This window comes from Gymnodraco acuticeps, unplaced genomic scaffold (genome assembly GCF_902827175.1).
Source record: "Gymnodraco acuticeps unplaced genomic scaffold, fGymAcu1.1, whole genome shotgun sequence".
Lineage (NCBI taxonomy): Eukaryota > Metazoa > Chordata > Actinopteri > Perciformes > Bathydraconidae > Gymnodraco > Gymnodraco acuticeps.
In genome coordinates, this window is record NW_022990722.1 from 567,814 (window position 1) to 583,613 (window position 15,800).

Below are 15,800 nucleotides of genomic sequence, written 5' to 3' on the forward strand. Positions count from 1 at the left end.
CCATGTTGAGCCTGAAAATGTATAAACTACAACAATTGGCAACAATGACAACCATTTTTTGACCCAAAAATAAACAAACCCAAAGCACATTTGTTAATCAATGTAAAATGGTGAAATAAACTTTGTTTAAAGCACTCATGTACTTCAGGTATTGAAGTGTGTGGCACTTTAAACAACTGAAGGACATTCAAAATAAAACTATTCGACAAATGCTGATTGCGTTACTAATAATCCGAACCATTTTTTTCTTCCGGATGTGTAATTAAGTAGATCATTTGATTATACATAACTTAGAATCAGTCATATTTTTGTGTATCAATTTGAGACTGCTTAATTTTGTATTGTATAATCATTCTCATGTTACATTTTTGTATTATTGTTTTACATATTCTAAATAAATCTAATCAAATCAAAAATGTCATTTGTAGAGGTAAAGCCTATCATTATGTTTGATTCGATTTTTTTTAAAATAGTTTTCCATTTGTCTTCTTTTATCTTTTAAAAAATTTTTTTTCTGATAACCCATCCCCCCCATCCCCTAAACCCCCCCCCCCCCCCCCCCCCCCTTCTCAGCGCAGTGCGCTATAAATCTAGGTCATCACCGCCCGACCTACTTTCAACTTCCTGGCTTTATGCAACAGTTCAGAGAAACATTACATAATCAGAGTAGAGCAGGAAAGCCTGTCCTCTCCTCATCGTACTGCGGCAGCAGAAAGAAAAACACAGCATGGTCTCAAATATAATGAATGGCTTCTAAAAAGCAAAGTTATTAAGGGAGGAGGATGTGTGAGGGACACATATTCTAAAAAGAAATGAAGTTGAAATGTTATTTTAGGTGCTTCTCCCTTTGATGTTTCTGGTAGCGAAAATTCAGAAGGCTTCTTCAGGCCGAGCAAGTAAGAGCTATTTACTGATTTTCCACCCAGAGTCAAGATGAGTGTGAACCATCGCTGCAGGAGAGGCTGCTTGTGTGTTCACAGGAACATCACTATCTGCACAAAGAGTGTGCATGCTACTGTATGAAGCCTTTATAATACTTATGACCATATATTTCTAAAAATACAGAAAAATAGAGCACAGCCTCTGTCCGACACAGAGGACATACTTCAATCTTGTTTAATACAAAAAAAAGAAATAAGCCTTGTTCTGGTAACGTTGAATTAACTATAAAAGGTATTACAAATATTTTTTTGTTTTCAGTCACATTTGGACCTCAGACATTAATATTGTTTTAATTGACTTTGATAGAGAATTGTTTCGAAGATTTTGGCTTAATATGAATTATATATGAATACTTACACGGGATTGCAAAGATTAGTCATGCATAACTTGAAGCAGATCCAGATTAAAATAGCATTCTACCACTAAAAACACACTAGTCCTGTGCTTGAATACTCAATTGTCTGCTACTTTAGATGCTGTATCAGAACATTTCAGAAACAAATACTGCTCCTTACACTATGTACTTGACAGTGGCAGATACTATGTACTTTTTAAATCAAGATTACACCTTTAAATCCCCTCTTGTCAAATGATGCTAGCATGCAACTCTGTTAGTTATTACATTGAATGTCATAAGGAAAAAAAACTATAGAATAAGAGGCATGATTTATGGAGCACATACTGTATAGCCAAAAAGCAAATACAAAGTCATTAGACCTACCTATTGAACAGTACAAATAACTACAGTGTGACAATGACATGCACCGAATCCCTCTGGCACCTGCTTAGGGGTTCAGCTTGAAGTACTTTGTGTTGTACAGCGTGATAGTACTTTCGGTGACTAATTAATCTTGTTGCTGTTTTTTGATCAAATCTTTATAGTTTTTTCTTGGGTGTTACAATGACCTGAATTCATCCATGAAGGCATGTGAGAAATGAGCTGCCATCTAGCCTGTAATCCAGTTTTGTTTTTACAGGTGGGCTAATGCTCTCCTTCCCAAGTATGGTGAGAACCCACGTAGGAAGAAAAAAAATAGCTAATAAGAGTCCACTAGTAAGTTCAGCCAATAGTTTGTTTTAAAGATTCAGGGGGGGGGTTATCAATGGTGAAGTGGCAAATGGTAAGACAGGAAGGCCTGGAACATTCTTATAACTGATGTTTGGAAATGATAATGAGAAGGGATTGGCAACATGTAAACAAGACGAAAAAAATGCAATGGTGGTTATTTACCTGACTGATTTTATTTAAAAAACCAGCAACACTAACGTCTGTAAAATATATTTTCCATTGATGCTCTGTAAATTCAGACAATGGTTGTGTTGTGTGACTTCTAGTCGATCTCATTACCGTGCTGATATAACTAAGCAAAGCAAGACTGCTTCAACGGGCAGACCATAGAACAAGCTGCTGTCAGGTCAGCAGACAGCAAAATCCGATGAGATAAATAAGTATATAATCACATTATTTTCCTGGTGATTTTTCAAAAAGCCAGATATTATTTGATTTGTTTTTTGAATAAAACTAAATTGAGAGAAAGAGGCCAAACAGCTTGGAAACACGTGGTTGAATCTGAATGACCTTTCTCTCTTTTTTTGTTACTCAAACAACAATTAGACCATGGAGCCCGTTTGTAATGTGAGGTATTTGCCTTCCAGCTCAGGACGATGAATGCATTGACACAAACTACAATCGTTTACTCTCATGAAACTCAGATAAGCCCTTCATGGTGAGGAGATTTGGGCTCCCTTTCATAAACACAGATAACTGTCTGTCCTTTATGAAATGTAGCAACATGTTTGCCTTTTTTTAACATTCTTTTCAGTCTCAAAGAATAAATACACAGCAATATTATGATCATTTTAACTTGTATGTTTCTGTTCTTACCTCTTTTTCCTCTCTCATGCTGTCTATTAGCTCCATCACCTTAATAAAGTGGTTGCAGCGGAGGGAATGATCAACAACATGGGTAGGAAGCGCTTTATGCTGCCAGTGTCTCCATTCCCACAAAGAAAGCTCCCTGGACGCCGGCCTGCTTTTGGAAACGTCATCCTTTGGGACATAAAATTACAAAATTAAGGTATTAGTGAAATAGTTAATAGTTAATGTATTGTTTTGGAGGGGCGCTGCGCCCCGCCAACGGAGACCCGCGCCCCCCCTGAAATTCAAGGTGTTTCAAAAAATATATATTTTTAAAAAATATATATAGCACCAAATTGCAACTAATCTATATCTACTGTCACTTTTCACGTTGAACATGTGCTCTTTTATTAAATAAACTAAACGCTTTCATTTTAAGTTGTGAGTTTAGTGTTTGTGACCCTAAGAAACACTGATGCATTAATCAATAACAACAATAGTCCACAGCTCCTCTCTCTGCTCCAGAGGATTTAATAAAGATATAACCCCCCCCCCCCCCCCCCCCGCTCAGGCAGCACCCCCCCAAAGCAGTAAACCTAGGGGAAACACTGATACTCTTTAGGTAAAATGTATTCTATTGTTCAGTACTTATCAGACACCCAAAGGAAAAAAGAAACAATAGGAAATAAACCTGAGGTGGTAGATCGCCGGGTATGGACAAGAAACGGGACGGTTTTAGAGTAGGATGAGCTTCATCTTCCCCCAGCTTCATTGTGGCCGCCCAGAGGGAATATTCAGTACTGCTAAGAAACCCGTCAGACGTCGAGCTGCCCTGTCGAACTACCATATTAGACAAGCACACACTCAGAAACACATGTGAAGTTTCCCTAATCAAGGAAAAACTGTTTTTGTTTAACCAAAAAATGCCCCGGCGTATTACTCACTCAGATTTTGAGGGTGGATGAGTGAGACCCGCCCCTCAGAGTTGAACCGTCGACCCCTGATGGACCGCCTGTTGCTCTCCTGATGGTCAAACTGGCCGCAGGTGATGTGCATCTTATGCAGGGTGGGGTTCACCCCCTCAGGCAGCATGCGGGGACTGTTAGGGTACATGTGGAACCCACTCCTGTTGCCGATAATGGACTTGTCCACACTGCGCTTGTTGCTCATGCTCTGGTTGTAGGTCTGAGGGAAATACAAGTTAAACATGTAGCATTAGTGGTTTTGTGGATCTGTATCATGTGCATTTGGTAGAACATCAAACTGTTGGTTCAAGACTCCACGGCACATTTTGTCCTGCTTTTGAAACACTCACCCTGTCCTCGCGTCCCTCAGCCAGGATGACCACAATTCTTCCCTGCCTCTTGCGTCCCGTACGTCCCATTCTCTGCACCAGACGGATGGGATTCTTCTGTGCATCGAAGCAGACAATGAGGTCCACCTCTCCGATATCCAGCCCCTCTTCCCCCACACAGGTCGACACCAGCGTGTTGTAGCCTCCTTGACGGAACCTGGACATTACCTGCAACACAAGTGACAAAAGATTTAAAGTATTTTATTCTTTCCATCCTAGGTTATCCTACTTCACTCATGTGCCTATATACCCATCAGCATATTGAGTTAAAGTTTATGTGTGCTAGTTATTAAAATTGAGGTTGCTGAATACACGTTCCAAAACAAATGACTTTCATAACATATTGACGATCTGGTGTTTACAGAACATGGACCCTTCCATCAAAGCACTATTCTTGGATCTATAGAGGGGAAATGGCACAGACTGTCTGCAGAGACTGTAGTGCTGGGCAACGAGCAGTGATGTCAAAGCAGCAGTATTCATTGGAAAATATAGAGGTATAGTGCTCTGAAAAAAATTAAGAGACCACTCCAAATGGTTCTTAAATCTCAATCATTACATGTATTACATGTATGGTGTCTGTTGAATTCAAACACAGAGAAATGTCGTCAGTATGTTATAGAATAACCTATAAACATACCTATAAATAGTAAAACTAGAGAAACTGATTACGCTGCAGTGGATCTTTTTTCCAGCCAAATGTTAATGTTAAGGTTTTTATACGTATTTCTTGAGACTTTTAACAACATATTATGTTTTATTCACTGTACCTCCAGTTGTTCCTTCTGGGTGAAGCCTTTCACTCCCTTCCCTGCCGAGGCTTGGCCCATAAATGTCATGACCCGTATCAGCGGAGCATGGTGTTTCAACATGTCGGCGATTTCCTGTACACTCTCACGGAACGAGGAAAAGATCATCACACGCGTGCCTACTTCCTGAGGCCCTGGACATTAATAAGACAGAGGAAAACAGGACGGTTAAAATTACAGTAGCCATGAAACAATTTGTTTGTATTAGATCCGTTTGATTCAGATGCTGGGATGCTTTGTTCTGTGATCTTCTCAAATGCACTATGCTAAGTATAAACATACATAGCCTCATCAAAATTAGTTTCCCTTAGCTCCAAAGTCTATGTTGAAGTTATTAGCTCTAATACAGGGGTCTCAAACTCAAACCCTGCAAGAGCTTGCAAATAATATAATACGTTTAATATACGGTTACATGCCACTTTACAGGTTTCCCATAAACTACATGTCCCACAATGCATCTCGGTTTGTGACATGCGCACTGAAGAGACTTGCAATTATTTGCCCTGGACTTCTGCTTTCAGACGTAGTTAATTACTAAGTTATTATCCTATCCGATAATAATCCAATTCAGAGGCAATAATGTAATATAATTAGGGCTGTCAAGTTAACGCGTTAATAACGCGTTAACCCAAAAAAAAAAATAACGCCACTAATTATTTTAACGCGATTAACGCATGTGTATTTTTTTTCCTCGGCCACCCTGTAGTTTCAGAGCGCATCGAGTTTAAAATACCATCTACAAGCTGATGCTGACAGCCCCGCTCCTGCCGCCCGCTTGTGGCAGACCACACTTCCACGCTCACCGGCAGGCACCGACTGGCTGTTGGGAGGACCGGGAGGGTGTGTTTGTATGTGTGGCACGAGCGAGCGAGAGAGAGACCTTACGTGCATTGTTGTTGTTAGCATCTGGTGCTAGCTAGCTGCGCTAACGGATATAAGGAGCTGTTTAAATGAAAACAGAGGAGCGACATTTCGCCACAACTGCGCCGAGCACTTGACTTTATGCAGGAAGCCAGACAGTGGGACATTGTACGAAAAGTCAGCACACTCAGCACGGATAGTGCGCAACATGATTGCAGCGTCCAGGCAGCTCCCGTTCGAGCATGCCTTGAGTTGCACATAGCGCCAACGATCACACACACACACACACACACACACAGGGCCGCCCCTGGCCAACTTGGGGCCCCAAGCGACATTGTGAGATGAGCCCCCCCCCCAACCGACAGGAGTGAAACACATTTTTTTGGAAACAAAGTAGGCTACTTTGCAAATATAATTCCTGTTTATTATTAGTATCAACACAGTTACTTTTGTATACAGTGAGGTAAATGGTAAATGTGCATGTACGTCTGCATTTCCTGCCAAATACTAGCCTCAAAAAGATTAAAATATAATGAATGCAAATAAACTACTTCTACTAATAATAATAATCAATTCAATAATATAAATACTATATTATTTTATTATAATCACACACACACACACACACACACACACACACACACACACACACACACACACACACACACACACACACACACACACACACACACACACACACACACACACACACCACACACACACACACACACACACACACACACACACACACACGACACACACACACACACACACACACACACACACACACACACACACACACACACACACACACACACACACACACACACACACACACACACACACACACACACACACACACACACACACACACACACACACACACACACACACACAATTTGTATTGTATTATTGTATGAGAGAGGTTCCAGGTTGAATTGAGGCAAATATTTGTAATGTTCAGAGGTTGTTGTGTTTAATATTCATGAGTATATTTGTCATTGTTCAAATGATAATAAACATTAGCATAAAGCATATTTGTCCACTCATATGTTGATAACAGTATTAAAAACTTGAAAAATATTCCTCTAAGGTACATTTAGAACAGATCAAAAATGTGCGATTAATTTGCGATTAACTATGGACAATCATGCGATTAATCGCGATTAAATATTTTAATCGACTGACAGCCCTAAATATAATACATTATTTTATATATATATTATATATTTATATAGTTGCAACCGGCCCTTTGAGTGCAACCTTTATGCGAATGTGGCCCGCAATGAAATTGAGTTTGACACCCCTGCTCTAACAGGTTGAATTATGCTGTAACAAAGCTCTCCTGTTTGGACACTGTGGCACTATTCATTTTTGTAAACATCCTATTATGAAACATGATACAATTTTGCGTCAAGCACTGCATGTATGAGTTACAGCATAGCAATGATATAACAAGGAAATCACCTTTACTTTCTGCCAAACTCTCAGCCTGTTTGAAATGCTGCAGCACCACCTCATCCAGTTTCTTCAGTTTTGGGTGACTGTAAATGAACGGCTCACCTGGACCTGGAAATATTAATCAGAGAGGATGTTAGTCAAATAGATCCCTAGCTTTATCATTAAGGGATAGTTTGGATAGTTTCAAGTAGGGATATTTATGGAAAGTATCCGAGTCAATATAATACCTACAGTAGCTGGCGGTTAGTACACCCCCAGTTTGGAGAAAAATACAGAAGGGGACAGCTGGGACTGGAGCGATCAGCAAAAATAGTTTTAGCCAAATTGAAAATATCTATATCAGTTTTAGTGAACGCTACATTTTATAATATGTTCACCACCTAACCTTGCCGTCAGAGAACCTTTCTAACAGTGAACTGAATATTTCTTCAAAACCACAAGACTCAGTAAGAAAGAAAAACATTAATTTACGATGGCAGAACACAGAAGTTGCTAGTAGCACAATTGTTTTTATATTATTGGACTTTGACGAGTTTGGATTCACCAGTCACACAATAACCGAACAAACTAACCGATTGAGGCAGCAGTATACAAGCAACCCATGTGTTATGCGGAAAGAAACTGAGTCTGGTGGCTTACAAAAAAAACATAGATAATGGCTTCAGTTCCTCATCATAAAAGGCTGTCTGAATAAGAGACAAAGGGATGGAAACGGTCTAAATTCAGCACACACTTAACCTGATATTGATCTGTTTTAGATGGCTAAAACGTGTTTTTATGATGACGTTGTCCAGAGCAGTCAATAGGTTTGCTTTCAAGCCATAACAGCTGTCTGTTTCCAAACTGGGGCCATGTCTACCTCCATCTAATGTAGGTAGAACACTAAATAAGGACTTAAATTCACCCAACTTCAAAAACTTCAAAGCATCCCTTTGTATTTCCTATATAGTTCATAAATGTGTCTGATATGGTATAAATGAGTTCTCATATACCAGCAGATGGCTTCACAAACATTGCTTCCATCTCATGGTAAAGGTCAACGAAGGTGGGAGTCCTCTGCAGCTCATTTCTGGCCCTGGACATCTCTAAGCCAGACAAAGAATGGAGAGTGCTCATATTGAACATCATACACAGACATTACACATTATGGAGTGTGCATACACCAACAGGGTATTGATCAATCTGGGGTCAGAAAGGTTAGTGTGTCTGTAAATAAAGGGAACAAAAGGCTCTTCAAGACCGTTTCATTTACAAATCACGATTCACAAGCAGAGGTAGGTTTCTACGTGATGTGGAGAGTTACAGTGACACAATACAAGTTAGAAACATCAATTTAAAAGTAAGACAACACAATTTAAAGTAATGAAAATACAGTTTAAAGCAAATTGAAAGACATTGATTTGTGCAACATAAAATAAAAAAATAAACAATTATAAGAATACAAATAAATGCACTAACCTCTGGTTCCGTCCATGATTCCCTGAATGTAAAAGAAGAGTGATCTGAGCCCCATCTGCATCAGCAGCTCGTAGCCATGGTACAGGCTGATGCAGAGGGCAAAGTCGCCCTCCAGCATTCCCTGCTGCGGACCCTGTAGAGAGCAGGAGAGCACACAAGTTGACAATTATCAGATTTTAAAAATATTTTATAAAAAATAAAAATACTTAAGATTAAACAAACAAAATATTGAAAAATATTGTAAACATTCTAAGATCATTATAAAACAGTTTTTAAATTAATATATTGTACTAGATATTAAATGCATCAAAAATCCAATAATTAAGATGGGTTTTATTTATGAAGTGTCTTAACCTCACTGTGTTATTGATTCTTTTCTACAGCCTTGGGCCAATCTTTCTGAAGACTTACAAAATATAAAGCTTTTTAGAAAAGTAAGTTTTAATACAAATAATAACAAGTAATACCTAAAAATGTCAATAAATAAGATTGTTAGTTATATGACTTAAATGTTAAAATAATGCAAGAAGAAATATAAATTATTTGCACTCTCCATTACCACCAACGAGTTAATAGATAAAAGAAAAAAATAGTTTCCTACTGTAGTTATCAATGGTTTATATTGAATTATTTGTATAACTCTCTTACTGAAATGTTATAGTGTTGGGGCTCCCTACAGCTTAAAAGCAGAACTCAATTCTGAAAGGCTGTGTATCATGAGAAATTGTACTCTAAAGCACACTGGATTTGACTATATTGTACTCTAAAGCACACTGGATTTGACTATATTGTACTCTAAAGCACACTGGATTTGACTATATTGTACTCTACAGCACACTGAATTGGAGACTATAGCACCCAAACATTTGTAGAGGAAAGTCCGTGCCTTGATGTTTGGCGGTGGATTCTTGCGGAACTGATCCCTGGCGAGGATGATCTGGTATTTGCTGAGAGACCGCAGATCCTTGTGTGGCATCACCCGGGTCTGGACCAGACGAGACATGAATTTGTCCAACACCTAGCAGGAAGAACAACACACGGGTCATAGGTCATCAATAATAGGCCAATTCCAAGTTAAAGTGTGATGACTCAGAGTGATTGGCAAGCACCTTGCTAACACCAAGTTTGACAATGCACTCAAACACACAAATGCCTTCTGTGAAAGCTTTGAGATACACCACTGCCACCTCTATTGGTCAACAGACTTGCACAGACTGAATGGAGGGTCCTACTTCAACAAAAGACACATAATAACAATAAATGTGTTGGATTCGTTCTCGCTCCTGCCTTCGTTTCCTAGTAAAGGGAGGAGAAATGGAAGCATTTTGTCAGATGGACAATTTTACCAATGTCTATTCATCCTCACGGCCACAGATAATGGGATGCTGGGTCATTACGATTTCAATTTCAGCTGAGTATGGAACTGTTGCTTTGGAAACGCAACATGACAAAAGGCCTTTCGGAAAGAAGAAGTGGCCTCCCCCTTAGAAATAATTAAAAAAATGAGTTGCTGCAACAGATGAGAAGCAATTTCGTCGTTCTGATTGGTAGTAATGGGGTTTGTGTCATGACATGAACAGAAAGCTTATTTATAGTTTGATGTTCAAAGTAGGCCAAAATATATTGGTAAGCATACAGTTACATTCATAGTTTTATAAGCTTATAGGCTATACTTTGTATACTAACTTGTAGTAAAGCAGTAGAATAAGCTGCATTTACCCTTTCAATATATCATAATAGATATACTTACATCTAGTTACAGATGGAACAACAAGTATTACAATAAAAATGGATAGGAAGGAAGAGAATAAAGAACCTACTATAAAAACAATATTAATTCAGTTTTGCTGTTGAAATGGACACACTGAGCTCTCCACTTGTCCTATATCTGCTAAACCTCAGCCTGCTTCTCCGAGGTGGTGAAAAGTGAGAGTGCATTATAGGGCTTACATGAACACAAAAGCAAAGGGTTAAATAACAGCCTTTAATTCCCCTGATCTTTCAGAAAACATAAACAGATATATCACCATGACCCAAATATTATTTCATAAGGGTAAAAAGGTTTGGCAGCCCATCTGGCCGTATTGTGCTTCATCCCATGTTATATGGTTCAAGTTTACAAAACATATTACCTAATGGACATTGCGGAAGATGATTTAATAAGAAACTGAGGAAACAACTAAAGCCAGGTCAACAAAAATGCAACTAACCCATATCAATTTGAATTATTCAATGTTATAATTGAAAGTATTTCAACATCTTTATCTTCATTTTCTAAAATGTGGAGCGGAGTGAGATTTCAGGAGATTGATTTCTTATGGGACAAAAACAAAATGTAAAAAGTATTTAATGTTATATTTAGTATTAATACAATTACAATTATTGTAAGGGCTTGAGACACAGGGAAACAATCTAAAAGAAAAATGATTATTGAAAGGTTCTTTACATTTCTTAGAAGATGGTTAAATCATAGTTGTTATAGGTGTAGAGAATGATGGACCACTTGTGGGGATAACTTGAAGGAGGAGGTTTAATTGCATAATGCAGGGTCAAATGTGGCATCAGGTAAAGAAGAAGATATACGATGACTTGGAAAACCCTGTTGGCCTTTCTTTGGATAGTGGTGTGAGAGATTCAGAGAAAAGAGGGAGTTTTAAAAAGCGACAACATAACATCCTGTACCAACATGATCAGCGACAGATGCTCCTAATGGGTGTGGTGAAATGTTGACATATATCCAGAAATTACATAAAGACAGAGGAATGCCTTCTCCCTTTACCTTTTTTATTGCTAAATTGTTTGGTGTCAAAATAGTCTTGAATAATGACGAATACCACAACAGTACTAGTACTGAGTACTAAGCCTAAAGCAATGTCTGAACCTGTGTGCAATTTTAAAACTTGCTCATGTTTATCATACTTTGGCAGCAGCCATATATTGCATAAACGGGGCAGGATGCTATCCCATCTTAAATTGGCAATGTAGATCAATCTAACCTACAGTAATTAACCCACCATGTTAGCATAATGCATCGGAATATGTTTACAGGCTACAGTAATGGATGCTAACAAGCTAGCATGCTTAATGTTTCATGCTATATGTCAGCATGTTAACTGTAATAGCTCTTAATCCACATAGTTGTTAGCATGCTCACAAAGCAAAGCATAAATTGATCAAAATCGGACCAATACTTAAATGACCAATGTAAATAGGCGCATTCACACTGCGGTACTTTTCCCACAAAGGTTCATGTGAACTTAGTTCATGTGAACTCTTTAGTTCGCATGAACTAAATACAGATCGCGTTCACACTGGAAAAAATCCCTGGGGGTGGATTAGGCAAATGAAGCCGCTGACGTCACTTGTTCTTCTTCTGCTTTGGGTTTACTGGCAGGCCGCAAACCACTTCACGGCGTATACTGCCGCCCAAAGTCCCCGGCCGGAAGTCCCCGGAGTTGGGGACTGGCTTCAGTAGAAGCTGCTGGGACTCCCAGCAGCTTCTACTGAAGCCTTCCGAGTAAATCGCCAGAACGCCGTCACCTCCTCATCTCCACCGCTCCCATGTTTTATTTTGTGTTGCCATAAATTAGTCTCTCTGCGTTTCTGCGCTGGGCTAATGCTAATGCTAATAATGCTAATGCGAGGATAATAAAATGGCGGCTTCACAAAACTTTTTGGGAGTTTTACGGGGCGTGGTTTGCAAGCCGCCCAGCCAATCAGAAATATAGCTCTTTTCTCACAAGAGAGCCGCACGAAAGTCCCTGCTCTCTAGCAGGGACTTTCGTGGGGGTAAAAAGGTTCACATGAACTAATTTTAGTACCGGCTCTTTTTGGTGTGAACGCGATAAAAGAGTTCACATGAACTAAATCCACATGAACCTTTGTGGGAAAAGTACCGCAGTGTGAATGTTATGGAAGCAAACAAGAGACAGAAGTATTTGAATTTTATTAGACACCGAATTTATAGCATTGAAAATAATTACTTTGAAAATCATGTATCTGAATGTTTTTGCTCCGAATTTACCTATGTGAAATAAAAATGTAAAAATTCAAGTGAAAAAAATTCGAATGTTCAAATTCAGATCCCAAAAATTCGACGTCAAAAAATTCGATGTCAAAAAATTCGGTGTATAAAATTGGATGTCCAAAATTGCGATGCATCATCATCCGGGCTACTCAGACAGGATAAGCAATCGAGCCCTAATGCAATCAAACTGACTTGGCCTATCAGAGCACGGCTTTGTCAGTCATGTGATCACAACAACCCGGGAGAAAAATTACGGAGAACAGCGGGGCTCGCCGCTCGGGTAAGTAGTCAGTTTGTGCTCTTTATCTTACAAGCAGTGAGGGCTCGACAGCATTTGTATCTTACATTAGCTAGCTAAATGAGTGAAGTAGCCTTGTGCCTTGCTGTTAGCAAGCTCCGTAGTTATCATTAATTGAAGTGAATCACAACGTTACCGTGTCCTTTTGTGTGTGTGTGTGTGTGTGTGTGTGGGGGGGGTGACGGTTTGCAAAGTAACGTAACGATCACTTCGGTTAGATAAGTCAAGTAGACCATGCTACACTATACGAAATACTCTCTTACAAAAGCCCTGCATTTAAACATGTTAATGTTACTTTAGTAAAAGTATGCTAGTATAATTAGGAAAGTGTTGTTAGAGTATTTAAAGTAGACACAAGTTATACTATTATATTATATCATTTGATTTATTGTTATTACCGATGCACGAGTTGACTTAACTGTTGTAGTTGGAGCTCATTTGAACAATGAGCTAACTAATTATTACTTTCATAATGGTGTAATGTGCCAACTATTTTCTACATTAATAGATGAAGGTCTGGTTTGTTCAAACTCTCAAAATAGTAGGACCAGAGCCCGAGAGACTCTAGGGCTCTGAGTAGGACATGCTGTCATAATTACCCAGAGTCCGAAGTGACACCTTTACAATGTTAAAGCTGTTAGTTAAATGTAGTGACGTAAAAACTAAAGTATTCAAGATAGTGTAGTGGAAAAGTACGGAGCCCTGGAGGGTTCATAGAGAGACAAATAAATAAAACGTGGCCACGTTTTACTTTCTCGTGCGCACGCTTTAGTAACTCGTGCGCACGAGTTACTAAAGCGTGCGCACGAGTTAATAAAGCGTGGCCTCGTTTTATTTAAATTGAGGGATTCCTGTCCGTGACTCACAGTATCTGCTGCCCACAGCTGTTTTATAGAAGGAAAACCTCCTTCACTTTATGAAATCTCAGCGGCACCAGTGGCCTGTACTACGAAGCAGGATTGGCTATTTACACTATTCATTCATGAAGTATGACGCTGCGCTGTCAGCACGCGTCTCCATGTTTGTGATTGGTCAAATGTTGCTAACCCCGTCCCTTTCACCTGAGCGCGCTCTCAGCCGGACAGAGAAACCCTGGTTGATTTACTGAGTCGATAACCAGCTTCGTAGGACCGCTTATCGACATCGCGTTTGTTAGGGTCAGTTAAGCCGGGTAAATCGAACATATTCAGGTCCAGGGTCTGTTGAACTGGCTTCGTCGTACAGGGCACTGGAGGCAGTAACGTGTAACTCAGCAGAATCTGAGAAGAGCAGCACCAGCTGCAAAGAGCTGTGCCTTTTACTGTTTACTTCACTGAGTTTCCCTTCATTAGAACCGCTGAATAGAGATCGAGGCTGCTACGTTTAACCACACACACCTATACACACATCGAACTACCAGAGTATTCCCCCTCGCTTTATGAAGGAGATGTCCTGTCACCGGGGCGCATGATGTGTGTGTGTGTGCTCAGCTCCGCTCTGTGTGCGTGTTCGTGTGTATCCGACACCACCGACATTTGTTTTCAAATTACCACGAACAGTACTTTAAACAAATCTGGTTCCCCATAGTTAAGTGTATTCCCAAGTGAAAGAAATGTGTTTAATCTTAATCTCGATGTGCACCGGAACGAACGATACTATCATAAACAAATGCCCCCCCCATACACACACACACACACACAAAACGAGGCCATGCTTTATTAACTCGTGCGCACGCTTTAGTAACTCGTGCGCACGCTTTATTAACTCGTGCGCACGCTTTAGTAACTCGTGCGCACGAGAAAGTAAAACGTGGCCACGTTTTATTTATTTTTCTCTCTATGAACCCTCCAGGGCTCCGTAGGAAAAGAGATAATGTTTTTTTTTTTTTTAAATGTTACCAAAACAAAATCTCTTGTTTTGGACTGACAGCAATGATTCAAGAAATAGTAGATAAATAAATACACACACATCAATTTGTTGTGGATGGAACACAACAAATGGTGTTCTTACCTGTGATGCCTCCTCCACACATTATAACCAGACTGTATCATTCAAACTATAAGTAACAGTTCTAGCTACTTGACTTCAGACAAACAATTCAAAAGACAAAATCAACACAATTTATTGAAAGACCAATCTTTATTTCTCTCCTTTTGTTTGTGTTATTAAACCCTGTCAATCTAAAAAACTGAGCAACTCAACAGTTAACTTTATATTTCTTATTGTCCAAAGCATCTATTACACTATTTGTTCCCCTCTCATATTCACAGGATGGATGATTAGAGACTTTGGGGGAGACCTCAGCTTTATGAACGTTCTGTCTGTTGCTTTGGCCGGAGAGGGCTGAGGGTCTTTCCCTGCGAGGAGTCCTCCTCGCAGGGAAAGACCCTGCAGACCTGATGGAGGAGGACCAGACCTGATGGAGGAGGACCTGCACCACCTACAGAACTTAGCCCATGCTGGGCATAGCTGTTACCACCTGCACAGGCCTAGCCTGTCAATTAACAGATTAACATTTAGTGTAACTTATTTATATTATTTCGTTTTTATTTAAAAAAAAAATGGTGATGGTTCATGCTTGATAACTTTTAGTTCACATTTCAATAAATTGTATTTGCACTCCTTTTGTCCGTTATTCTTACTGAAAATGTTAGACTACACATTCACATCCGACTGAAGATTGGCACCATTTATTTATGACGTTCCAAACTCGGCGGCACAAGGCACAAGTGATGTGAAGCTCAAAGTGAGGC

The 15,800-nt window shown here is 39.5% G+C and overlaps 1 protein-coding gene across 2 annotated transcripts in view; it reads right to left on the reverse strand.

The window, feature by feature from the left end:
• Positions 1–15,800, reverse strand: part of fancm (FA complementation group M) — a 52,507-nt gene that overhangs the window by 14,604 nt on the left and 22,103 nt on the right. For both annotated transcript variants that reach the window (XM_034231742.1, XM_034231743.1), the window contains exons 5-13: positions 9,630–9,761; positions 8,744–8,876; positions 8,278–8,370; positions 7,292–7,393; positions 4,925–5,097; positions 4,116–4,322; positions 3,745–3,985; positions 3,492–3,640; positions 2,828–2,992 (exon numbers count right to left, since the gene is read on the reverse strand). In XM_034231742.1, the coding sequence (XP_034087633.1) occupies positions 2,828–2,992; positions 3,492–3,640; positions 3,745–3,985; positions 4,116–4,322; positions 4,925–5,097; positions 7,292–7,393; positions 8,278–8,370; positions 8,744–8,876; positions 9,630–9,761 (1,395 nt within the window). The remainder of the gene's footprint in view (positions 1–2,827; positions 2,993–3,491; positions 3,641–3,744; positions 3,986–4,115; positions 4,323–4,924; positions 5,098–7,291; positions 7,394–8,277; positions 8,371–8,743; positions 8,877–9,629; positions 9,762–15,800) is intronic.